We start from the raw sequence: 26,766 nt of genomic DNA on the forward strand, positions 1-26,766 counted from the left end.
GGCTGCCCCTGAGTCCTGGCACTGCCATCTCTTCTATCTCAAAGCACCTGGTTTCCTCATCTGTAAAGCAGGGCAGGTAACAGCAGCACCCACTGCACAGGATTGTCAACCTATGAAGTGGGTTTATCATTTTTAAAATGCTAGGCTGGGTAGGGTGGCTCATGCCTGCAATTCCAGCACTTTTGGAAGCCAGGCAGGTGGATTGAGGCCAAGTTTTTGAGATCGGCCTGGGCAACATGGCAAAACCCCATCTCTACTAAAAAAATAAAGGCCAAGCGCGGTGGCCCACGCCTGTAATCGGCAGATCGGGCGGATCACGAGGTCAGGAGTTCAGGACCACCCTGGTCAACATGGTGAAACCCCGTCTCTACTAAAAATACAAACATTAGCCGGGCATGGTGGTGCGTACCTATAATCCCAACTACTCAGGAGACTGAGGCAGGAGAACCCCTTGAGCCCGGGAGGCAGAGGTTGCACTGAACCAAGATCATGCCACTGCACTCCAGCCTGGGCAACGGTGTGAGACTCCATCTCAAAAAATTAAATTAAAATAAAATAAATACACACACAGAAATTAGTCAGGTGTGGTGGTGTGCACCTGTAGTACCAGCTATGTAGGAGGCTGAGGTGGGAGGATGGCTTGAGTCCAGGGAGTTCGAGGCTGCAGTGAGCCAAAATCATACCACTGCACTGCAGCCTGGATAATGGAGTAAGACTGTGTCTCAAAAAATAATAATAAAATAAAAATGGGCTGGGCGAAATGGTTCACATTTGTAATCTCAGTACACTGGGAGGCCGAGGCAGGCAGATCACTTATGTTCAGGAGTTCAAGACCAGCCTGGGCAACATGGTGAAACCCCACCTCTACCAAAAATACACAAATCAGCCAGGCATGTGACGCACACTTGTTGTCACAGCTACTTGGGAGGGTGAGGCGGGAGAATCATTTGAGCCCAGGAGGTCAAACCTGCAATGAGCCGTCTTGGTACCACTGCAGTCCAGCCTGGGAGAATAACATAATGAAGACACGATGCCAATTGCCTTCTCTTGTGTTGGGTTGCTGTGAGCCCTCTGTGGGTGAGGAGGTGTGCAGGGGTGTTTGTCCTTATGATAATGTCCCCAGAATCTGGGTTCCCTGAGGGCTTTGCGTTGGGAAGTCCCTCACTCCCATGCTGTCCGCCGCCACTTCTTGCTACCGTCTGAAGGAAGACTTGGTCTGTTTCTCTCTTGCTGTGGCGAGGAGCTAGACAGCAAACAGAACACGGGGGTCCCACCAGAGATTCACCTGAGTCTAAGGTCCTGCTGGGTGTGCAGCTGCTGAGAATGCTTTGTGGCCCACAGGAGCTTTGGGGCTTAATTCCCGCCCTCGGAATGCTGAAGAGTATCCTCTTCCAGATAAGCAAAGCCTTCTACTCCGCATTGACGTGTCGGGGACAGACTCAGAGTGTGATCCAACTTGGCCACTCAGCGGCTGTGATCTTGGGCAAACTATTTGGCCTCTACAAGCCTCAGTTTCCCATTCTATAAAATGGAGTGATACTAGACTCCACATCTCAAAGTTGGCAGGTACTAACTGACCAGAAAATCCAATGTTGTTGCGATGGTCATCATGAATTCAAACCTCATCAAGGCTTAAAAAAAAAAAAAAAAAAAAAGGCCGGGCTCACACCTGTAATCCCAGCACTTTGGGAGGCTGAAGTGGGCGGATCACCTGAGGTCAGGAGTTCCAGACCAGCCTGGCCGACATGGTGAAATCCTGTCTCTACTAAAAATACAAAAAAATAAAAATAAAAATAGCCAGCGTGGTGATGCCTGCCTGTAGTCCCAGCCACTCGGGAGGCTGAGGCAGAAGAATCGCTTGAATCCAGGAGGCAGAGGTTGTGGTGTGCCAAGATCGTGCCACTGCCCTCCAGGCTGGGCAAGAGAGTGAGACTCTGTCTCAAAAACACAACAACAGCAAAAAACCTGTCAGGAGTAGAGAGCTTTAAAACGGGATCGATTCCCCTAATCACAATTGAGGACTTGTTCTTTTCACCAAACTCTGACACCTGGTCAGGCGCTGTGTGTCACTGGTCCTGACGTCCCCAGGGTTCAGCATTGGGTACAGTCCTCAGTAAACACCCGATGGACAAATGACAAAAAAAGACGCCACAGCACACGAGGTACACGGCAAGTTTTAAAGGAGACTCTCTGTGCTGCAAAGGATGGACTGATAATAACTTTACTTGTTTTCAGGGAGGAGGTTAATGGGTGGGAGGGGTGAGGGAGGTCTGATTTACACAGGCACTTGAGATTCCCAAGGAAGTACCCCGGGTCGTCCTCAGCAAGGTTGCCCCGTGGGGTCTGCGGCCCAGGTGGCCTCCGAGGCCCAGGTGGCCTCCTGCAGCCGGGGCGGAGTCCCGGAGGGGGGCGAAGCGGGCTGTAGGGAGGGGCTGGGGGGGGTAGTGGGCGGGTGAGGCGAGGCCCGGCCCGCCACAGTCCTGCCTCTGGGCCCCGGGAGCGTCCTCCCTGTGTCCGGGCCGGGCGAGGGCTTAATGCTATGGCCAGCGGGGAGGCCTGGCGGGGCCCGGCGGGGGCTGCGGGCTCAATGGGGCGGGTGGCGCCGCTCGGCCAGGCCCCCGCGGCCCAGCACTTCGCCGCTGAACTGGTAGGTGAGCTTCTTCTTCACCTTCTTGACCTCCCCCGTCTTGCCGTAGTTGCGCAGCGCGCGCGCCATCTTCTGGTAGGTCATCTTCTTGCGGTTGCCCTTCTGGATGCCCCAGCGGTGCGCCAGTGCCTCCTTATGCTTGGACGAGAACTGGAAGGTGCCCTTGTCCTTATCCACCCACCAGATGCTGTCCTTCATGTCTCCGCTGCGGAGCAGGTCCAGCAGGAACTGGTACAAGCGGATCTTCTTCTTGCTGCCTGCGGTGGGAGGGCCCGGTGGGAGGGGGCCTGGGGCCCACGCAGGAGCCGCCCCCACCGCCACGCGCACGCACGGGGACCCGGGAACGGAGGTGGCCGGGAAAGGCAGGGAAATGGCTACCCCAGCCCGCGCCGGGTGTACACACACAACGCATCCACACTAATGCACACACACACACCTGCTCGCACACACCCGTTCACACTCACTCCCAAACATGTACCCACACCGTGTACCCACTCACCTGCTCACACACCTCGTTCACACCCACCGACAACCACACATGCACTCACACCTTGCACCACCACACACACCCACACAACGCAACACACACCTACACATGCTCACACACCCACATAACACACACCTTATACTTTCTCATGCCCCATACCCACTCACACCTGCTCACACACATCCTCATATACCTCACACCATTCACACGCACACACCCACTCACCTGCTCACACCTGCTCACACCCACGGTCACACTCACCTCACCTGTTTATAAACACACCTGCCCACACAGCTCACACCAGGTCTCACACACACTCATGCTCACACACATGCTCACATCTCACATTCGTACCCACTCACAAGCTCACACCTCACACACATGCTCACATATTACACACACACCTATTCACTCATACCTGCACACACATGCTCACACCACACGCTCACACCTCATACATGCCTGCTCACACCTCACCTGCTCACACATGTGGTTACACACGCTCACACCAGCTCATTCACACATTCACACCTCACCACACCACTCACACACTTGCACCTCACATCTGCTCACATATGCATGCACATTCTGCTCATACATCCATTCTGACACCCACACCCACCTGCATGCTTACACACATGCTCACACAACAACTCGGGCACCCACTTGCACACTCAAATGCTCATACTTGCCAACACATAAACCTGCTCACACACACTGCTCACACACCCACTCACAGCTGCTCACACACATGCATATTCATGCATGCTCACACACACCTGCTCACACACTCGAACATCACACCCACTCATATCCATTCCTTTTTTTTTTTTTTGAGATGGAGTTTTGCTCTGTTGCCCAGGCTGGAGTGCAATTGCACGATTTCGGCTCACTGCAACCTCTGCCTCCCACGTTCAAGCGATTCTCCTGCCTCAGCCTCCCAAGTAGTTGGGATTACAGGCATGCACCACCACGCCTGGCTAATTTTTGTATTTTTAGTAGAGACGGTTTCGCTGTGTTGGCCAGGCTGGCCTCAAACATGTGACCTCAGGTGATCCACCTGCCTTGGCCTCCCAAAGTGCCTAGGATTACAGGTGTGAGCTACTGCACCCAGCCCACTCACACCTATTCTCACACACACTCAACACACCTACTGTCACACCTGTTCACACACCCACTCACATGCATACCACACACACACGCAGATGCTCAAACATGCCCTCACCCCCTCACACACAAGAACTCATACATGCTCACACCTGCTAAAACACATCCACTCAGATACATGTGCAAACCTCACATATACACATACATGCTCACACACCCCAGCTCACACCTTCCTGCTCACACTTGAACCTGCTTACATACACAAGCATGTTCACACCCACTCACATCCACTTACACACACCTGCTCCCACACTCATAACCATTCACACTCATATCACACATGCCCCCGCTCATATACACATTCACATATACATACTTGCTCACACACATGCTCACACAACACACCTCCCACACCTCCACTCACACATATTACACACACCTGCTCACACACCCACTCACACACACCATGCTCACACATGCACACACACTGCTGACAGCCACTCATGTGATACCTGCACACCTCACACACATGCACACACACACTGAAATGCATTCATATGCTGACACACACACAAACATGCCCACACCCACTCTCATCCACACCAGCTCTCACATTCACCTTCACACACACCCACTCACGGCCACTCACACACATTCACCTGCCCATACCTGTTCACACACACTTGCTCACACCCAGATCCACACATACTCGGGGCACAGAGAGACACCCACACCTGGCACACTTCATGAAGATGCCTGCATGCACTCACAGCAGATACCCACACACACATAGAGACAGCCACAGACAGCCCCACAAAACACACACATTGGCAAACATGGCACACACACACACACACATACACTCGGTGGCATGGCTGCTGGGTCAGTTAGCCTGGCTGGGTGGGGGCAGGGCACAGACACAGCCAGGGGCGGGGCTGGGGTGGAGGGCCAGGCACCCCACCTGTCTCCCCGGGCAGGAGCCCAGGCCCGGGCTCCAGGCCGTCCACCTCGCCGTCAGACACCTCCAGTGGGGGGCTCTGTCGCTCGCCCTCCTCCTCATCAGAGCTGGGCTGGGCCGGGGACAGGGACGGGTACGGGAGGCACATCCGGGGCACATAAGGGACCTGGATGGTGGGAGAAGTAGATTGGAGTCAGAAAGGGCCAGCTTACAGCTCAGTGGGCTGGGAGGGAGGTCAGCTGGGGAGAGAAGAGGGAGTGCAGAGGGCAGAGGATGATGGCAGGCAACAGGAGACTAGGGGACAGCCAGGGAAAAGCGTGGGACAGCCAGGGAAAAGTGGGGGCCAGTCCAGGTGCTGCACACGGAATGCAGGCTGTGGGGCGAGGGGTGCCGACGTCCAGCCCACCCAGCACTCCCAGCTGAGCCTCCCAGTTCAGGGCTGCAGTGCCTGATTCTCCTCCTGGTGGAGGTGCTGTGTGACCCCACAATGGGCTGGGGTCAGAAGTGGGTGTGCTGGGGGCCAGTGTGTTGGGTCTGGAAGGGTGTTTGATAGGCAGTGTGATGAGTGAATGGAGGGACCCTGGAGGTCAGTAGGGGTGGTAGAGGTCAGCAGAAGTCACTGATCTGGGTTAGGTCAGTAGGGAGGGTCACTGGGCAGAGGCAGGGTCAGTGGAGGTGTTAAGTGGCTTGGTGCGGGACTCATGAGGCCTGGTGAAAAGGGGTGGCAGACACTGAGGGCCAGGAGTACCCACAACAAGGCTTTGGGGTGGGGAGGCTCAGTGAGGGTGTGAGAATTATCTGGGGTATGTCCATCCTTGGGGCAAGAGGAGATAAGGGGTGTGGGGTCACGAGGTCACTCGGGGGGTCAGGCGGCAGCCGTTGGGGCTGCAGCCGCCGTTGGCGCCGTGGGGCAGGAAGCCGAGTTGGGTAAGAGCCTGTGTCAGCTTCCTGTGAAGCTCCCAGGCCCCACCACAGGCCTGGCAGTCTCCTGGGGGACGGGGCAGGCGGTGGCACGCACCTGGTGGCCAATACTGGCGTGGGGTGGCACCATGGGGGTGTCAAGAACGTGCATCTGCTCCAGCTCCATGTGGCGGTAGAGCTGCTGCAGCTGCGGGGGCTGCACGCTCTGGAGCTCCGTGAAGTTGTTCTCGGCGAAGCTCTCGAACTCGCTGTGCACGTGGTGGGGGTGGAAGTCCCAGTAATGGTCTGCGGGGGACAGCCAGGAAGCATGGGGTGAGCTCAAGGTTAGGGAGGGCAGGAAAAGGTTACAGTAACATTAAATAATACTGCCAGGCCACAGCGGGCCTTCGCCTGACACCGGGCTGGGCAGTTTATGTTAACCATCTCGTTTAACGCTCGCCACCTGCACGGTTACTCTAGGACTGCATTTTATAGATGAGGACGCTGAGGCTTGGAGCAGCTACATAACATGCCCAAAGGTCACAAGTATCAGGGGCAGAGCCAGGACTCAGGTCTAAACCGAAGCTCGTGTTCTCAGCAATTCCATCCTGCTTCCTGTGCAGTCACAGACTGAGCGTCTCATCCTGGCTCTGCCATTTACTTGCTGTGCCATCTCAGGCACACAGTAGGCCTCTTTAACCTCAGTTGAGTGGCCTATAAAATGGGGATCAGAGCTATTGGGAGGATACGAATGAGGTCGTATTTGTAAACCAGCACCAGAGCAGGCCCTCAGGGAAAGCTGATTCCCTTCCCCTCTCAAAACCTCCCAGCCAGGCGGGTGGCTCATGCCTGCAATCCCAGCACTTTGGGAAGCCGAGGCAGGTGGATCACAAGGTCAGGAGATCAAGACCATCCTGACCAACATAGTGAAACCCTGTCTCTACTAAAATACAAAAAATTAGCTGGGTGTGGTGGCATACGCCAGTAGTCCCAGCTACTCAGGAGGCTGAGGCAGGAGAATTGCTTGAACCCAGGAGGCAGAGGTTGCAGTGAGCCGAGATTGTGCCACTGCACTCCAGCCTGGCAATAGGGTGAGACTCTATCTCAAAAAAAAAACCAAAAAATAAAACAAAAACACCTCTCATGGGTTCCTCAGCTCCCTGGCTGCCCACAGTCTCTCTGTCTCACACACACACACACACACACACACACACACACACACACACACACACAGCGTTGTCACATGGCCAAGGTGTGACAGCAAAGTCACAGGGCTGACATTTCTCACACACCAGAACTTGTCCAGACACACGGTAGCCCTTCCTCTTCAAAGCCATGACCTTAGGCAGTGGCGCCTGTGTTCCTGGGACCCGAGACTTTCCTGGAAAACCACCTGAGGGTCCCTTCAGAGTCTGCGGTGGGGACTCAAGTCTGGGAAATAGCCCTATGCCACTGAAAGCCCTGTCTTGGGACTGGGCTTGGGACTAAGCACCTTTTCCAGGAACAAAAACTGCCACACGTCTGCGGGACTTCCTGGGCACAATTCAGGGTCCAAAGTGAAGCATGGTAATAAAGTGACCAGAGGGACTGTCTCATGTGGGCCAAAGAGGGAGCATTATGAGACTCCAGGTCCATGCAGTGGCTCTGGGATAAGTCTACCACCAGCCACGTGTACGTGTGTGTGCGCACGTGTATGTACTGGTGTACACGACTGTCTGCCTGCGTCTGTCTCTCTGTTTCACATAAACATCTACTCACACATGCCTAATAAATAATGATGAATTTGGGGTCTGGACTGGATCTAAGTCCCCGCTCTAATCATGCTCAGCAGTGACTTTGTAGTGTGACCATGGATGAGACATTTTTTTCTCCCCCAGCTTCTCATTCCCCACTGTAAAAGTCAGAAACGCACCTGGATGGTTACTGAGGCCCTGTTCTACATGTTTAATTATTTGTCCCCACAGTCCAGATAGCCCAGACTCCCACCTTTAGGAATCCAATAGCAGAGAGGAGAGAAAGGCAGTCCTGAGTTCAAGTTCTGTCTCTGCCATTTACCGCTGTGTGACAATGGTCAGGTCTCTATATCTCCAAGCCTCAGTGTCCTCATCTGTTTAATGGGCTAACAGTTATACCCATCACATAGACTTGTTTTGAGAAGCAAATGACTTATTGCTTCCAAAGCGCTTAGACTACAACTTGGCACAAAGTTAGACCTTGATAAACATTAACTTCATCATTATCATTAATAATAATAATAGTTTATTCTAAAGCACCCGGATCCCCACTGAGTGTGGTTACACCTATAATCCCAGCTACTCAGGAGGCTGGGGAGGGAGGATCACTTGAGCTCAGGAGTTTGAGACCAGCCTGGGCAACATAGTGAGACCCCATCTCTACAAAAAAATTTTTTAAATTTGCCAGACATGGTGGAACACACCTGTAGTCCCAGCTACTGGGGAAGCTGATAAGAGAAGATCGCTTGAGCCCAGGAATTTGAGGCTGTAGTGAGCTATGACTATATCACAGCCTCCAGCCTGGGTGACAAAGTGAGACCCTGTCTCTTTTTTTTTTTTTTTGAGATGAAGTCTCACTCTGTTGCCCAAGCTGGAGTGCAGTGGCGCAATCTTGGGTCACTCTAACCTCCACCTCCTGAGTTCAAGTGATTCTTCTGCCTCAGCCTCCCAAGTAGCTGGGACTGCAGGCATACACCACCATGCTTGGCTAATTTTTGTATTTTTAGTAGAGATAAGATTTCTCCTATGTTGGTCAGGCTGGTCTTGAACTGACCTCATGATCTGCCCTGCCCGCCTCCCAAAGTGCTGAGATTACAGGCGTGAGCCACTGCGCCTGGTGAGACCCTGTCTCTTAACAAAAAAGTATTCAGTGGGCAGGGGGAGAGGCTTACAAAAAAATTATGTTTAACTAAAAAAAAAGAGCCCGGATTAGCACTTAAGCAAGCATACCACCAACATTTTTTGTTTGTTTGTTTGTTTTTTGAGATGGAGTCTCTGTCACCTAGACTGGAGTGCAGTGGCGCAATCTCGGCTGGCTACAACCTCCGCCTTCCGGGTTCAAGCAATTCCCCTGCCTCAGTCTCCAGAGTAGCTGGACTATAGGCGCCCGCCAACACATGATTTTTATATTTTTAGTAGACGGGTTTCACCATATTGGCCAGGCTGGTCTCTAACTCCTGACCTTGTGATCTGCCTGCCTCGGCCTCCCAAAGTGCTGGGATTATAAGCATGTCACTGTGCCCAGCCCGCAAATGCTTTTAATATATGTCTTTCCTCTTCTCCCTGCTTCTGGCCACCTTGGTCAGTGGCCCAGAGAAATAATGTTAGGGGACCATGTTGTCTCTGCAGTTGGGGCCCAAGCATGGCACCATGAGGGCAGGGCCTGGTTTTGCTCACCTCTGTATTCCCAGTGCCTAAATACAGTAGGCACTCAACAAACATTCATGAACCAATGAATTATTGCCTCTTTTTTTTTTTTAATGTATTTTTAGAATCTCCAGCGTGAAGCCCCCAGGGCTCTTCCCAGGGAAACAAAAGTGTGATCCAAGCAGAGAAGAAAGATGAGGAATCAAGAAAGGAAGGGCCAAGAAAAACACCTTCTCACGAGATCATCAACCTCTAGACTAGGGCTCCTGAAGCCCCGGCCTCTCCTGAAAATGATTCAGACTTAGAAACAGGCTCAGAGGTCGAGGCAGGTGGATCACCTGACATCAGGAGTTTGGGACCAGCCTGGCCAATATGGTGAAACCCTGTCTCTACTAAAAATACAAAATTAGCTGGGGGTGATGGCATATGGCTGTAATCCCAGCTACATGGAAGGCTGAGGCAGGAGAATCCCTTGAACCCAGGGAGACAGAGGTTGCAGTGAGCCGAGATCGTGCCACTGTGCTCCAGCCTGGGTGGCAGAGCGAGACTCCATCTCAAAAAAAGGAGCCCTCTCAGACTCTCCTCTGCAAAATTATCTAAACCTGAAGCAAAAACAAAACAAAACTTAATTTGTATTTTCATCTTGTTTCATCTTGCAGCAAGTTAACAAGATCCCGAAGCTCTCCTCGATGTGGGAGGGTCTGTTCTGCTCTTTAGTGAGGAGGCTGCCCTGGGCCTCTGGGATTTGGTGAGAGGATTCCTCTCCAGCTGTAGATCCCCCCTTCAGCCCCACTCCTGGCTCTGCCCATTTTTGCTGCCCCTGCCCCAGTTGGAGTGCCCAGGTCCTGGTATAATGGCTATGGATGCTGCCTCTCAACCACTCATCCCTGAACCCACTCGCACGCCAGGGCTGCGGGACTTTGCGTGCATGCAGCCCTTAGGTCTGGGGTGGGAGGCACCCGACTGCTCCCTTTTCCTCCCCACCGCCGCCTCTGTTCTAGCTCCACTTTAGACCTATGACCTCACTGCGGTGGTCCCAGCCTGGGTCAGCATTTCCCGAAGCTGGTGTCAGTTGACCTTCATCTGTCACTTGGAGGGGCTGGGAAAGCCTGTTGATGTGGGGCCCTGCTGGAGACCCCTGGAACAGAAGCACTAAGGGGAGCTGGGAATCTGCACATGAAAGCCCCAAGGAGGTTCGGTGCTCACAAAAACTGGGACTCCCCCCGGGCTCTCCTGAAGGCTGAAAGAGACTCCCGAGCTACAATTAAGGTTTCCGAAGGCCCAACAGAAACCTCGCCTTTACCCTTGATTTAGTGCTCAGGCAATTATGTAATAAATGCTGTCTGGTAGACAGAACCATTCCAAATACAGGGCCCTCTGTGAGAACACAATACAAGGAATCCTTCATAGTGGGAAGGTCGGCACTCCTGGGCTCCTCAGACCTCCTTTCCCGATGAGTCTTCTACAACACATTGCTGAATCTCTGTGTCCCTTCACTGGGCCACGCAGACCATCCATTCAGGGGCCACCCATGTGCCCCTCAGCATGACTGTCAGCTACACAAAGAATATAATGTTATTTGCATATCTGGAGATGGCTCTGGACCCTCCTTTCTACAGACTAGTAGGCACTCAACACACAGCAGATCTTGATATTTGATTAAATGATTAACAAAATTAGCTTTTAGCATATTTTTTAATATACCAGCCACTGTGCTAAGTATTCAATCCACATTATCTCATTTAATCCTAACCCTAGGTCTCAGGAGGTGGCCATATAGTGTAATCTATTGTTTGCATAGGAGGAATCTGTGGCTCAGAGAAGTTAAGTCCTTTGTCTGCAGCAGACATTGATGGAGTCAGAATCCAAACCCACCTGTATCTGACTCCAAGGACTGAAATCTTACCACTATACCATACCACCTCTGAGAAACAAGATGATTAATGAAAACTTTAAGACCTAGGGTGACACTGAGAGTTTATTTATTTGAGATGGAGTCTCCCTCTGTCACCCAGGCTGGAGTGCAGTGGCACAATCTCGGCTGACTGCAACCTCCGCCTCCTGGGTTCAAGTGATTCTCCTGCCTCAGCCTCCCAAGTAGCTGGGACTATAGGCATGTGCCACCCCACTGGCTAATTTTTGTATTTTTAGTAGAAATAGGATTTCGCCATGTTGGCCAGGCTGGTCTCAAACTCCTGACCTTGTGATCTGCCTGCCTCGGCCTCCTAAAGTGCTGGGATTATAGGCGTGAGCCACCGTGCCAAGCCAACACTGAGAGATTTTATTATTATTTAAAAAATTTTTAAATTATACTTTAAGTTTTGGGGTACATATGCAGAACGTGCAGGTTTGTTACATAGGTATACACATGCCTTGGTGATTTCACTGAGATTTTAATGACAGCTCTTATCCACCTGACCATTGTCATTACCCATCAGCTGTCATTCTTCATCCACCCTACATCTATCCATCATCCCCCATCCTCCCACCCATCTATCTTTCATCCATCCATTCATCATTGAACCATTATCCATCCAACTGTCATCCAGCCAGCCAGAAATGACCCATTCATCTTCATCTTTCATTTCCTCCCTCTAAACCAGTTCTCAATCTGGGGCCAAAGTCCTACCCACACATCCCTAGTCTTCCTCAGTGTTTTGGTGCCACACCTGTATGTCACCAGTACAAAAATAAAATCACATTCAAAACAACCACATAAAAAATGTCAAGCTTTAAGTGTCATTCAGTTGACCTTATCTCCTCAGAACAGAATCTCCAGCCTGAAGCCCTGGGCTCTTCCCAGGGGAACAAAAGTGTGATCCAAACAGAGAAGAAAGATGAGGAATCAAGAAAGGAAGGGCCAAGAAAAGCACCTTCTCACAAGATCATCGACCTCTAGACTAGGGCTCCTGAAGCCCCGGCCTCTCCTGAAAATTATTCAGATGTAGAAACAGGCTCAGAGGTCGAGGCAGGTGGATCACCTGACATCAGGAGTTTGGGACCAGCCTGGCCAATATGGTGAAACCCTGTCTCTACTAAAAATACAAAATTAGCTGGGGGTGATGGCACATGCCTGTAATCCCAGCTACACGGAAGGCTGAGGCAGGAGAATCGCTTGAACCCGGGAGGGAGAGATTGCAGTGACCCGAGATCGCAGCACTGCACTCCAGCCTGGCCGACAAAAATAAAACTCCGTCTCAAAAAAAAACAAAACAAAAAAGAAGAAGAAAAAAAGAAACAGGCTTAGAGGACAGAGACCTGCAGGTTTCATGGCACTTGATACTCTCTACCTTGGATTCTAATTATTAGAGCTTTAATTCTTTCCCTTATCACAAAGCTGGATCTTGCAAGACCTGTGTTTTATTCATTCCACAGCATCTAGCAATGGGCCTGGCATATAAAAAATACTTAGTATATATTTGTTAGATGGACAGGCCAGTGCAAGATGGAGGGCTTGGTAGGTAGAGGCAAGGACAGTTGGAAAGGCGGCCAAGTAGATGGGTGTGTGAATGAATTAATGAATGGGTAGATGGTTAGTGATATGAAAGGATAAAGAAGTATATGGAAATTAGATGGATGGAAGGATGGATAGAAAGTCACATTTTGGAACTTTCTTTTCTTTACCAGTCCTATCGTAGGCTCACTTTTGTAATCCCAGCACTTTGGGAGGTCAAGTCGGGTGGATCCTTTGAGGTCAAGAGTTCAAGACCAGCCTGACCAACATGCTGAAACTGCATCTCTACTAAAAATACAAAAATTAGCTGGGTATAGTGGCATGCACCTGTAATCCCAGCTACTCGGAAGGCTGAGGCAGAAGAATCACTTGAGCCTGGGAGGTGGAGGTTGCAGTGAGCTGAGATCATGCCACTGCACTCCAGTCTGGACAACAGAGTAAGACCCTGTCTCAAAAAAAAAAAGAAAAGAAAAATAAAAAACACCGTATCATAAATAGCAAATTCCAGCACACTCATTAGGATAGCTACTATGAAAAAAAAAAAAAAAAAAAAAACAGAAAATAACAAGTGTTGGCGAAGATGCAGAAAATTAGATACTTGTAGCCAAGCACAGTGGCTCATGCCTGTAATCCCAGCAATTTGGGAGTCTGAGGCAGGTAGATCGCCAACAGACTGAAACCCCATCTCTACTAAAAATACAAAAAATTAGCTGGGCATGGTGGTGGGCACCTGTAATCCCAGCTACTAGGGAGGCTGAAGCAGGAGAATCGCTAGAACCCAGTAGGCAGAGGTTGTAGTGAGCCGAGATGGTACCATTGCGCTCCAGCCTGGGCAACAAGAGTAAAACTCCCTCTCAAAAAAAAAAAAAAAAAAAAAAAAAAAAGAATACTGTATACTGTTGTTGGAAATGTAAAATGATCCAGCCATTATGGGAAACAGATGATGGCTTAATCTTTAATCAAATTAAAAGTAGTCTGGGCACAATGGCTCACACCTTCCCAGCACTTTGGGAAGCCAAGACAGGTGAATCTCCTGAGGTCAGGAACTTGAGACCAGCTTGGGCAACATGGCACAACCCTATCTCTACTAAAAATACAAAAATTAGCCAGGCGTTCTGGGGTGCCTGTCATCCCAGCTACTCGGGATTCTGAGACAGGAGAATCACTTGAACCCAGGAAGCAGAGGTCACTGTGAGCTGAGATCATGCCACTGCACTGCAGCCTGGGTGACAGAGTGAGACTCCGTCTCAAAAAATAAAAATAGAATTACTGGCCAGGTAATGGTGGCTCACACCTGTAATCCCGCACTTTGGTAGGCCGAGGCAGCGGATTACTTGAGGTCAGGAGTTCGAGATCAGCCTGGCCAACATGGAGAAACCCCGTCTCTACTAAGAATACAAAAATTAGCTGGGCATGATGGCACATGCCTGTAATCCCAGCTACTCGGGAGGCTGAGGCACGAGAATCACCATCTCAAAAAAAAAAAAAAAAAAAATAGAAAAATAGAATTACCATATGATGTGGCAATCCTACTTCTGGTTATATATTTTGAAAAATTAAAAACAGTCTTTTTTTTTGAGACAGAGGTTGTTGCCCAGGCTGAAGTGCAGTAGCGCGATCACTGCTCACAGCAACCTCTGCCTCCCAGGTATTCTCCTGCCTCAGCCTCCTGAGTAGCTGAAACTACAGGTGCGGGCCACCACCCCCAGCTAATTTTTTTTGTATTTTTGTAGAGACAGGGTTTCACCGTGTTAGCCAAGATGGTCTCCAACTCCTGACCCTGTGATCTGCCTGCCTCAGCCTCCCAAAGTGCTGGGATTATAGGTGTGAGCCACCGTGGCCGGCCAAAAACAGGGTCTTCCTACACCCCCCTTCATGGCAACATTATTCACAATAGCCAAACAGCGGAAGCACCCCAAGTGTTGGTTGGATGGATACAAAACATGTGGCGCGCACACACAATGGAATATGATTCAACCTTAAAAATGAAGGAAATTCTAACACATGCTACACCATGGGTAAGCCTTGAGAACATTATGCCAAAGGAAGTCATAAAAACAAATACTGTATGATACCACTCATGGGGGCACCTAGAATAGTCCAGGTCATAGGGACAGAGAGTGGAATGGTAGCTGCCAGAGGCTGTGGGGATGGAAAACGGGGAGTTGTTTAATGAATACAGGGTCTCCGTTTTGCAAGATGAAAAGAGTTATAGAGATGGGGGTAGGGGGACAGGGGAGGGCTAACGGGAGAAATACCTAATGTCGATGACAGGGGGATGGCTGCAGCAAACCACCACCACGGCACGTGTACACCCATGTAACAAACCTGCATGATCCGCACATGTACCCCAGACTTAAAGTATAATAAAATAGTAAATAAAATTTTTAAAAAAGAGTTATAGAGCTGGCTGGTAGTGATAAGGTGAATATATTTAATCTCACAGAACTATACGCTTAAAATGTAAAGAAACGGTTAAGATAGTTGAAAAAAAAAAAGGTTAATGTTATATGTATTTTACCACAATTAAAAAGAGCAATAGGCCAGGTGCGGTGGCTCACGCCTGTAATCCCAGCACTTTGGGAGGCCGAGGTGGGTGGATCACCTGAGGTTGGGAGTTTGAGACCAGCCTGGCCAACATGGTGAAACCCTGTCTCTACTAAAAATACACACAAAATCAATTAGCTGGGTGTGGTGGCACATGCCTGTAATCCCAGCTACTCGGAAGACAGAGGCACAGGAATCTCTCGATCCCAGGAGGCAGAGGTTGCAGTCAGATGAGATCACGCCACTGCACTCCAGCCTAGGCGACAGAGTGAGATTCTGTCTCAAAAAAGCAAGCAAACAAAATAGTCATGAAAATATGAGCCCTTCAAAATCGATCCTGAATCTGTCCCCCCGCTTTCTGTCTTTGTTGCCACCACCCTTGTCTAGGCCACCATCTCTTCCCTGTATTATTCCAATAATTTCCTCAATTTTTTTTTCCATCTCCTATTCTTTCCTTTTTTCCATCTACTCTCCACCCTGAGTGACTTTTTTTTTTTTTTTTTTTGTTTTGAGACAGAGTCTCGCTCTGTTGCCCAGAATGGAGTGCAGTGGTGTGATCTCGGCTCACTACAACCTCCACCTCCTGTGTTCAAGCACTTCTCTGCCTCAGCCCCCTGAGTAGCTGGGATTGCAGGTGCACACCACCACACCCGGCTAATTTTTGTATTTTTAGTAGTGACAGCATTTCCCCATCTTGGCCAGGCTGTCTTGAACTTCTGACCTCATAATCCACTTGCCTCGACCTCCCAAAGTGCTGGGATTACAGGTGTCAGATGATCTTTTAAAAAGTTTACTCAGTTGAACACTGAGGTATTGGGAGAAGATACTAAAAACTTCCAGAGAAAGAAAACAAGAGAGAGAGAGAGAAAAAAAAGCCAATGAAACAAACAAAAAACGAAGTTACTTATAAAAGAAATCTAAAAGAACACGGAGTGGCATCAGACTTCATAGGAAAAATTCTGGTAACCAGAAGACGGTAGAAAATGCTTTCAAATTTCTAAGGGAAAAAATGATTTTCAACTTAGATTTCCATACACAGCCAAACTCTGATTAATCAAGTCAGAGCACAGAATAAAAGACAAGAGGTAAAACACAAAATAAAACCATCACCACCACAACAAAAATCTCACCTCCCTTTGGAGATGATAATGCTAACAAATCTGTACAAAACGTTTGCTATTTCCAGGCACTGTTCTAAGCATTTGACATACGGCAGCTCATTCAATCCTCACAGCAATCCTGTGAAGTTGGTATTGTTATGAAGAAGTTGAGGCACAAGAAGCTGGAGGTCTTGCCCACAGTCACCCCGCATAGCAATGGAGGATATGGGGGATGAGTTTCAGCAGCCTGGTTTCAGCAGAAGGGTTATTATCTCCTTGCTACATTGCCCCTCAGAAATATGGGGATGAGGCCAGGCACGGTGGTTTACACCTGTAATCCCAGCACTTCGGGAGGCCAGGACCAGCGAATCACCTGAGGTCAGGAGTATGAGACCAGCCTGGTCAACATGGTGAAACCCCATCTCTACTAAAAATACACAAATTAGCTGGGCGTGGTGGTGTGTGCCTGTAATCCCAGCTACTCAGGAGGCTGAGGCAGGAGAATTGCTGGAAACCGGGAGGCGGAGGCTGCAGTGAGCCAAGATCGCACTCACTGTACTCCAGCCTGGGTGACAGAGCGAGACACCGTCTCAAAAAAAAAAGGAAAGAAAAGAAATACGGGGATGAGAAAGTACAGGTAAGGAAAGTACGCCATGTGTCTCAGCTGTGAGTAACAGCCACATGGTCGTAACAATGGAACATTCAAATGCTGATTTAACAAAAGTTACTGTACACAGTAATGAATTGGGGTTGTGTAGAGAAATGTGAATGTGCGTATGTGTGTTGCAAATGACTAAAGTTGAATTCTGATCGTACAAGTAAATAGAAAATATCTCAAACCGAAAAATCCAACTGTTTTGCCTCTGCCTGGCACATCGGAGGCACTCAATAAATGTCAGCTAATGAATAATGCTCTAAGTATTCCACATCTGGATTTGTACATTTACATAGGACTGGAATAGAAAGACTGGAAAAATAGCTTTTCTCAATCAGAGATTGTTATGTTATGGAGAAATGCCTACGTGATAAAGTAAAAAATAGCAAATTGCAGAATGGCATGATATGAAATTCCATTATTGAATGAATAACATATACGTATGTATGTATATATACTTACCAACACTTAGGATTGTATATGCAGAATAGAATGTTTGTAAGGATAGACTACGGTGCTGCTAGTGGGAAATGAGATTGGGAAGAGGGGGATGTATGCTTGATATGCTGTTGTATTTTTTAAGTTGTTGCAATGAGTATTTGTTACTTTAATAATAAAAAATTAGGCTGGGTGTGGTGCCTCACACTTCTAATCCCAGCTCTTTTGGAGGATTCCTTGAGCCCAGGAGTCTGAGACTAGCCTGGGCAACCCATCTCTACTAAAAATACAAAAAAATTAGCCAGGGCTGGCACAAGCCTGTAGTTCCAGCTAGCTGGGGGCCTGAGACAGGAGAATCGCTTGAACCTTGTAGAGTCTGCAGTGAACCAAGATTGCATCACTGCACTCCACCTTGGGTAATAAAGTGAGACCCTTTTTTTTTTTGAGATGAAGTCTTGCTCTGTTGCCCAGGCTGGAATGCAGTGGTGTGATCTCGGCTCATCTCAACCTCTGCCTCCCAGGTTCAGGCAGTCCTCCTGCCTCAGCTCCCAGGTTCAGGCAGTCCTCCTGCCTCAGCCTCCTGAGTACAGCTGGGACTACAGGCACACACCACCATGCCCGGTTAATTTTTGTATTTTTAGTAGAGACCATTTTCATCATGTTGGCCAGGTTGTTCTCTAACTCCTGACCTCCAGTGATCCACTCGCCTCAGCCTCCCACAGTGTTAAGATTATAGTCGAGAGCCACTGTGCCCAGCCTAATTTTTGTATTTTAGTAGAGACGGGACTTCATCATGTTGGCCAGGCTGGTCTCAAACTCTTGACCTCAAGTGTTCCACCCATCTCAGGGTCCCAAAGTGCTGGGATTATGAGCGTGAGCCACTGTGCCCCGCCGAGACCCTGTCGGGGAAAAAAAGGCTGGGCATGGTGGCTTACACCTGTAATCCCAGCACTTTGGGAGACTGAGGGGGGTGGATCACCTGAGGTCAGGAGTTCAAGACCAACCTGGCCAAAATGGCAAAACCCTGTTTCTACTAAAAATTAAAAAATTACCTGGGCATGGTGGCAGGCACCTATAATCCCAGCTACTTGGAAGTCTGAGGCAGGATAATCGCTTGAACCCAGGGGGTGGAAGTTGCAGTGAGCCAAGATCACACCACTTCACTCCAGCCTGGGTGAAAGAGTGAAACTCTGTCTCAAAAAATAAAAATAAAATACAAAATTCAGCTGAACATGGTGGCACATGCCTGTAATCCCAGCTATTTGGGAGGCTGAGGCAGTAGAAAAGCTTGAACCGAGGAGGTAGAGGTTGCAGTGAGCTGAGATTGTGCCACTGTGCTCCAGCCTGGTGAAAGAGGGAGACTCCATCTCAAAAACACAAATAAAAATCAAACCTCAAAAATATATATAAATAAAAATTAGAATATTTTGGTCAGGTGCTGGCTGACACCTGTAATCCTAGCACTTTGGGAGGCTGAGGTGGAGGGATCACTTGAGCCTAGGAGTTTGAGACCAGCCTCAGCAACATGGCGAAACCCTATCTCTACAAAATATACAAAAATTAGCTGGGCATGGTGGCAGGCACTTGTTGTCCCAGTACTCCGGAGGCTGAAGTGGGAGAATCACCTGAGCCTGGGAGGTCAAGCCTGCAGTGAGCTATGCTCATGCCACTGCACTCCAACCTGGGTGACAGAGCGAGGCCCTATCTCAAAAAAAAAAAAAAAAAAAGTCCAGGTCTAGTGGCTCATGCCTGTAATCCCAGTACTTTGGGAATGGGAAGCTGAGGTAGGAAGATCACCTGAGGTCAGGAGTTCAAGACCAGCCTGGTCAACATGGTGAAACCCCATCGCTACTAAAAAATACAAAATTAGCTGGGCATGATGGTGCACACCTATAATCCCAGCTACTTGGAAGGCCGAGGCAGGAGAATCTCTTGAACCTGGGAGGTGGAGGTTGCAGTGAGCCAAGATCATACCTGCACTCCAGCCTGGGCAACAAGAGCAAAACTCCTTCTCAAAAAAAAAAAGATTGTAAATGTATTTTAAACTGTCAGCACACACACATACATGAAAGGTTATTTAGATCATGATCATGTCATTTCCCTTCTCAGAACCCCTAGTGGCTTCCCATTGTGTGTGTGATAAAATCCAAACTCCTGCCATGGCCTGCAAGCCTGTGTGAGCAGCTGACCCCTTTGTTCTATCCCCCGCCCTGTGCCCACTGGCTCTCTTGTCCTCCGTCAGGGTCCCCTGTGCTTTTGCACTTTGTGTTCATTTTACTTTGAGTACCTCTCCCCTACCTGTGGTCACGTGAATTACGAGTTTGTTCTCTTAGCTCAGCTGCCACCTCCTCAAAGGCCTTTCCTGGCCACTCAAATGCAAGCAGCATTTGAGTGTAGACACTCCATATTACATCTACGGAAAAAATGGTCTGCTTGTCTGATTGTTTATATTCCCGTTCCCTCGCTGGAGGGTGAGCTCTGTGAGAGCAGTGGCCTGGTTGGGGTGCTCATGATGGACCCCCCCAGAGCCTACAGTAATGTCTGGTACATGGCTTATACTCAGAGACTATTTGATGGACAAGGGAGGATAGATAAGTGGATCAGATGGGAAGCGGCTGGCAAGATGGACGAGCAGGTGGGTAGATGGGGGAGGGTGAGTGCATGGATGTGGGGGTGGGTGGCAGGTTGGCTGTCTCCTGGGTCAGTGGAAAATGACCCAGTTGGTCTCTCACAGAGCCCTCTGTGCTTCTCCCACTCCCCAGCTGCTTTGTCCCTCCTGCCTTGGGGGGATGCAGTGAAGCTAGCATGGGCCTCGTCCTCTGCACATTACCCTACCTCACAGATTACATGTGTTATCTCGCTGAATCATCACAGCTCTAGGAAATAAGTCTTTTCATCCTCGCAGTTTTATAAATGGGGAAACGGGGACACAGAGAGGTTATGTTACTTGCCCCAAGTTTCACAGCTGGTAAGCCAGGGCTGAGCCAAAGCTTTTCCACTAAGCTTTGGTACCTAAAAATGTGGACAAAGAGGACGTGCGGGAATTGATGGAAGTGTGTGGGGGTCTCTATTATTGAGTCTTCAGACAATAGGTTCCAGTTGATATAGAAAGGGACAGCCCAGGCCAGACGTGGTGGCTAACACCTGTAATCCCAGCACTTTAGGAGGTGAGGCAAGTGGATCACTTGAGGTCAGGAGTTTGACAGCAGCCTGGCCAACAAGGTGAAGCCCCATCTTTACTAAAAATACAAAAATTAGCCCCAGGCATGGTAGTATGCACCTGTAATCCTAGCTATTTGGGATGTTGAAGCAAGAGAAGCGCTTGAACCTGGGAGGCAGAGGTTGCAGTGAGCTGAGATTGTGCCACTGCACTCCAGCCTGGGCAACAGAGCAAGACTGTCTCAAAAAGGCCGGGCGCAGTGGCTCATGCCTGTAATCCCAACACTTTGGGAGGCCGAGCGAGGTGGGTGGATTACCTGAGGTCAGGAGTTCGAGACCAGCCTGGCCAAAATGGTGAATCCCCCGTCTCTACTAAAAATACAAAAATTAGCCGGGCTTGGTGGCTGGCGTCTATAATCTCAGCTACTCAGGAGGCTGAGGCAGGAGAATCGCTTGAACCCTGGAGGTGGAGGTTGCAGTGAGCCGAGATCACGCCATTGCACTCCAGCCTGGCGGACAAGAGCAAGACTGAGTCTTAAAAAAAAAGAAAGGGACAGCCCAGCTACCCTGATTGGTAACGATTCACAGCGGGCCAGGGGCAGGGCCAAGGATGCCTGGGAACACTGGTGGAGGCTCTGGAGGGAGTTTGTGACCAAAACAGGGTGCCCAGGCATCCATTCAGGAGTCATTCCTAGAGCCCCACCCAGATATAAGGGACCTGCTTGGGCCCTGAGCCAGGAAAACACATGCTTTCTCTAAAGTGCTCACTCCATCAGGCCCAGTCCCAGGGCTCACTGGTTTCCAGCTATGTGGGCAGTGCCCTCATGTTACCGGAAGGAAAACTGAGGCTGCAAAAGGGCCAAAGGAAATACACCCGAGCCCGGTGAACAGAATGGGGATTGGGCCAGGGAGAACGCGTCCTCATTGGAGGAGGCCCAGCAGCACTGTTTGTGGGGACCCGGGCCACCAGGGGGCGCCCATCCTGCGGCCCAGCAGGACCTCCTGGGGTCCTGGAACTGCTTAGTGGGAAGGTGGGTGTGCGGTCTCTGGATCCCCCAGACCTGGTTCTTCACCCTGGCCGGGAGAGCTGGGGTGGAAATGGAGCAGGGGGACTTTCCCTCTACATTGCCTGGGTTTTCCACAGAGAGGATGTGTTTCTTACATAATCACAAATAAGCTTGAAGGAATGAAAATGGATGTTTTTAAGGCTTTCTAACCCTAAAGATTCTAAAAGATGCAAACCCAGCTGTGACCTGGAGGCATATCCACCACCTACTCCCAGGATGCAGCCTCCAGCCTGAGTTTCCGATGAAGTTCTCCAAGCTTGGCCTCCAGATGGGAGGGCCCTAACTGTGGCCAGGCACACATGGATCCCTAGCTGGGCCCATCAGGTTCAGACGCCACAGGCGCGTCTGCAAAACAGAGCTTCAGGCATGACCAGCAGCAGGGGTGGCCTTCAGGAGTGACACCTTCCTCGTCTGTGGGCCTCTGCCATCCCGGGTGCAGACACCCGAGTCGCTAGTCTGCCCAGGTCCCAGATGCCCTGAGGAATCCCCCAACTCAGCCACTGACTGGGCCACCTCGCTTTGGGTCAGGGATGTCCGATAAGCCAAAATCCACTTCGGGTGACCTCTCACAGCCCCCTGCTCAGGTCCCAGGCACCTAATGCCTCTGTCCCATCCCCTGAATTTGCTCCAGGATGGAGGCTGGGCCTTGGGGTGGACAGTCAGATCTAGTAGGACTGGACAGACAGAAGGAACCCCTGGCCCAGGCCTCTTCCTCCCACCTTGGCAAACTGAGGCCTTGGCCTCTGCTCGAGGTCCCTATAGGGTTTCCTTTGGCCCAGCAGCTCCCAACTCGGGGTGATTTTGCCTCCCTGGGGGGATCTGGCAATGGGTGGATACATTTTTGGTTGTCATGATTGGCCATGCCCCTGGCATGTAGTGGGTAGAAGCAAGGATGCCGCTGCTAAGCTATGGTACCCAGGACAGTCCACCCCGGAGTCATCCCACCCAAAATGTCAGCAGTGCCACGGCTGGGAAGCCCTGCTAACCACACATGGCAGAGAGTGCGGATGCGTCGGTGGGGAGTTTGGGACAAAGAAAGTGACGAGAACAGAGAAGAAGAGGTGGGTAGTTAGGCAGGGGCGGAAGAAAGAGCACAGGACCCGGAACGGCCGGACTGGGTTCCACCCAGCAGCCATGTGACCTGGGGCAAGTCTCCTAGTACCCTAAGCCTGTTTCCTTGTTTATAAACAAGACCTCAAGGGCAGACCCAGAAGATAACCGTGGAAGACACAAACCCTGGGCCTTGACACCCTGTAGAGGCTCAATGATGGAGGCTCAGGTGTGGGAGAGACGATGACGCTGCAGTTCGCTCCCCCGGAGAGCTAACATGATCTGATTCTCAGAATTCCAGAGAAGCCCTGGGAATCATTTCTTTTTTTTCTTTCTCCAGACCCCAGGAGCCCAGGCTGGGCAGCGGCGGAGGGCGGGCAGGAGGGGATGGGGGATGGGCAGGCTGGGTACTCACCACTGTGGCTCTCCCCATCACTGCTGAGATAGGGGTAATACTCATGCGTTTGGCGTGGGTACAGATCCGTGTCGTAGGGCACCAGGTCTTCTGATGGCTGCTGAGAGAGGAGGCGTCAGGGCCTGCACCATGGTAGGGGACCCCAGCCAGGCCTGAAGCACCCCAGCACACTGGGTCCCCACCACCTTCTCTGGCTCAGTGGCTGCATTGGGCCTACAGCCCTCCCTCTGCCTGAAATTGGGACAGAGGGTGGGGCAGGGGACCCGGGAGGCCTGAAAAGGATGACAGGGACCTTGGGGGCCAGAGGTCAGGAGGACTGGGGTCTTCCCCCTCTGGGCTACTCCACATAGCCCCCTCCCGCTCACACACTCACTCCCGTGTGTCCTCATCCTCATCCCATACAGCTCTCCCGGTCACACTGATGCAGAGGTCCACATGATCCCTGTGACCTCCTGACACAGTCCCACACACAGACTCGCTCTCAGGCTCACACACACTGTCCCGCACACACACATCTTCATGCCCACTCAGAGGTCACCCACCTCACAGAGACATGGTACACTCAGCTCGTGGGCACAAGCAGAGTCGCCTTGACACTCGCACGACACCACGTTCTAGCCAGCAACACGCACACTCACACCCCCAGAGCCACTCACATTCTGCCCCCACACTCACCCGCACACACTTGCCTGCCCAGCCCTGCTCTTACATCCTGTGCCCCTCACACAGCCTGGGCAGGAGCGGCGCCACAGTGACATCCACACTGGTGGCTGGGGCAGGAGTCACCCAGGCAGGCTTGGGGGCCGAGCGCATGGAGGGCCTTGATCCCCTCGGTCTCCCTCCTGAGTCCTCCCTATCCTCCTCCTTCCCTCCTCACCCACCCCTCTGCTTCTTCTGCTTCCTTCTCCCCCCTCCTCACTCCCCTCTGTCCTCCTTTTCCTCCCCCTCCTCCCTGTCCTCCTTCTTTCCTCCTCCTCTTCCCCCCCCCCCCCCCCCCCCCCCCCCGTCCTCCTCCCCCCCGCTGGCACAGACACAGGGCCGTGCACACCCGGAGCCTTCCCAACAGTCATCAGGCCTCCCCGCCCCCGCAGCGTGTGCCCTGGGATTGCACAACAGTCACTGTGGCCCTCAGGGCTGGGCTTAGGGAGCCGGGGCTGCCTTGGGAGCCCACCCTACCAAGAGACACTCAGAGTAACCCTGGAGCTGCAGAGAGGGCTGGGGAACCTAGGGGCGGCCCAGGAAGCTCTGCCTCCCTTCCAGCTCCACCTGGAGCTCAGCATTGAGAGGTCAGGGGTCAGAGACAGTGGGCCTGCGGCTTTCTTGAGGCAGAATTGGGTCTTCCTGAGACAACCTCCATCCCCCTGTGCCTGTGCCACCCCCTTTGTGGTCCCAGGTGGGAAGGGGTAACAGGGTGTGGACGCCACAGTGGGCTGGCTGGCCGAGTGAGGTGGCCGGGAGCCCAGGACAGAGCCTGCCCCTCTGGGTTTCCAGGCAGCGCAGCCTCTGCAGGATGTCAGGCCGGCTCTGGTCTGGTCGGTGTGATGTCAGACTTGGGGTGCCTCCCAGCCTCCTGGGGTGGCTCTGAGCCAGCGCACAGTGGGGGAGGGGAGCTGCCTGTAGGCCAGGGAAATGGAGTCGGGGTAGCCTGCCAAGCCCTTCCTGGCTCCCCTCAACCCTCCCCAACCCTGAGAGGACATGGGGTAGGAAAAGGGAGAAGGGTCCTCTCAGAGGGACCCTGGTCTGACACCTGCCTCAGGCTGCAACTGTCACTGAGAGTGAGGAGCAGTGGCGATCTTCTCGGGGTCCCCTGGGGCTCCCGCTACTTCACCCCCAAGACCCAGTCCCTGTCCTTGTCCCAGCCTCAGCCCCCATTCTAACTGTAATCCCATGCTCACCCTAGGTCCTACCCAGCCCCAATCTCAGTCCCGGCCCTGTCCCAGCCCCATCCCCTGCCATGCCTCTCCCTGAACTCCAGCCCTGGGGCCGACCCTAACTGTACCATCTCAGCTCCACTCCAGGCTCCTTCCTAGCACCAGCCCCTGCCTCCTGTGGCCCCGCCATGGCCCATGGCCCAGACCCTTCGGTCAACAATCATATCCTCTGTGCCAGGCCCCAGACCAGGCACTGGGGACAAGAGTTCCATCAGCCTTGGTCGCCAGGAGCCCCAAGGCCATGGCCAAGCCTTCTGCCTGCTGCCTTCTGCCTTCACCCCTTCCTGTCCAGGGGACCAGCCTCCCCATAGCCAGTGTCCCCATCTCCCTCCTCTGCCGCCCTCACCATCCTCAGCCCAGCACCCTCCCCAGGATCCCCGGCCTCCGCCTGCCACCCAAGCCCTGCCTATAAATAACTGTTCAGGCCCCACCGATCACAGCCCCACCGTGGCCCGGCCTCAGCCCGCCAGGGTATGCTCCGAGGAAGCCAATGGCCCCTTCGCTGGGTCTCAGGCCAGGAGCTCCAGGGAGGAAACCCTGACTTCCCACAGATAGCAAGCCAGGAGGGCAGCGGGTGGGCTGGCAGGTTCATGGGCAGGCAGGCAGGCGTCCGAGGGCCACGGGCTGGGCTGGTAGAGGAGTCCCGGTACTCACAGGGGGGACGAGGGGAAACCCTTCCATTTTGCACGCCTGTAACATCCAGCCGGGCTCCGAGTCAGTCAGATCCCCTGCCTCGGTGGGGGCCAGTGCAGAGCCCCTCAGGATGGGGTGCCCCGTCGGGGGCTGGACGGCCGTGGGGCGGGTGCAGGGCTCAGGCCTGCCCCCTGAGCTACAGGAGCCCTGGGTGAGCCCCCTCCCTTGACATTGCAGGGCCAGCACAAGTTCCTGATTTTATCGACGGCCTGCCGCTGGGAGATAGTCCCCTTGGGGTGACATCACCGCCCCAACCCGTTTGCATAAATCTCTTGCGCTACATACAGGAAGTCTCTGGCCGGCTGGGGCAGGTGGTGCTCTAAGGGCTGGCCGGGGAGGCCATAGGGTCCAGGCCCCCTGCCCAGAGGAAGCTGGGACTGAGAGGGATGACTTTGGAGGCTAGGCTGGGGAGGGAGGATGGGAGGGAGAACGGGCAGCTCCGCCACACCACTGGGAGGCTTTTGCTCTAATCCAACAAATGCGTGCTTCTCCTGAGATCCCTACATAGCCAACAGTCACCTCGTTGGGGTCAGAGCTGGAAGGGGTGGTCTCTTGGGACCTCCAGTTTCTGGGGTCAGCCATGCTGGGTGAGGGCTCTGACCCAGCAGGCTATTAGGCCTGGCTCTTCCTTGGCCCTGCACCCCCACTGCCTAGGCTGTCCCTAGGCTGAGGCTGGGCTCCGGGCTAGGGTCTCCAGCTAGTGCGGCTTTCCTACTTCCCTCTGAGTCTGTTCACATGGGCTTCCCTTCCACCAGAAGAGGGTCCTGGGTTCTCACAC

At 52.0% G+C, this 26,766-nt stretch overlaps 1 protein-coding gene and 1 long non-coding RNA gene across 3 annotated transcripts; one reads left to right on the plus strand and one right to left on the minus strand.

Moving 5' to 3' along the window:
- Positions 1–2,205: 2,205 nt before the first annotated feature.
- SPI1 (Spi-1 proto-oncogene) lies at positions 2,206–26,182 on the minus strand. Of its 2 annotated transcripts, none has more exons than XM_009008086.4 (5): positions 25,950–26,182; positions 23,365–23,461; positions 6,218–6,405; positions 5,203–5,365; positions 2,206–2,904 (listed from the first exon to the last, which is right to left on the minus strand). In XM_009008086.4, exons 1-5 carry the CDS (start codon positions 25,992–25,994, stop codon positions 2,585–2,587), a joined length of 813 nt encoding a protein of 270 aa, XP_009006334.1. In that variant the 5' UTR covers positions 25,995–26,182; the 3' UTR covers positions 2,206–2,584. The 2 variants fall into 2 exon arrangements, with proteins under 2 accessions (XP_009006334.1, XP_002755279.1); XM_002755233.6 differs by having other exon boundaries at positions 23,365–23,464.
- On the plus strand, positions 2,744–11,095 carry LOC144578153 (uncharacterized). Its single transcript, XR_013523409.1, has 2 exons — positions 2,744–2,878; positions 9,605–11,095. It is a non-coding gene; the product is annotated as an uncharacterized LOC144578153 (long non-coding RNA).
- Positions 26,183–26,766: the final 584 nt, after the last annotated feature.

Source organism: Callithrix jacchus, chromosome 10 (assembly GCF_049354715.1).
Source record: "Callithrix jacchus isolate 240 chromosome 10, calJac240_pri, whole genome shotgun sequence".
NCBI classification, from domain to species: Eukaryota; Metazoa; Chordata; class Mammalia; order Primates; family Cebidae; genus Callithrix; species Callithrix jacchus.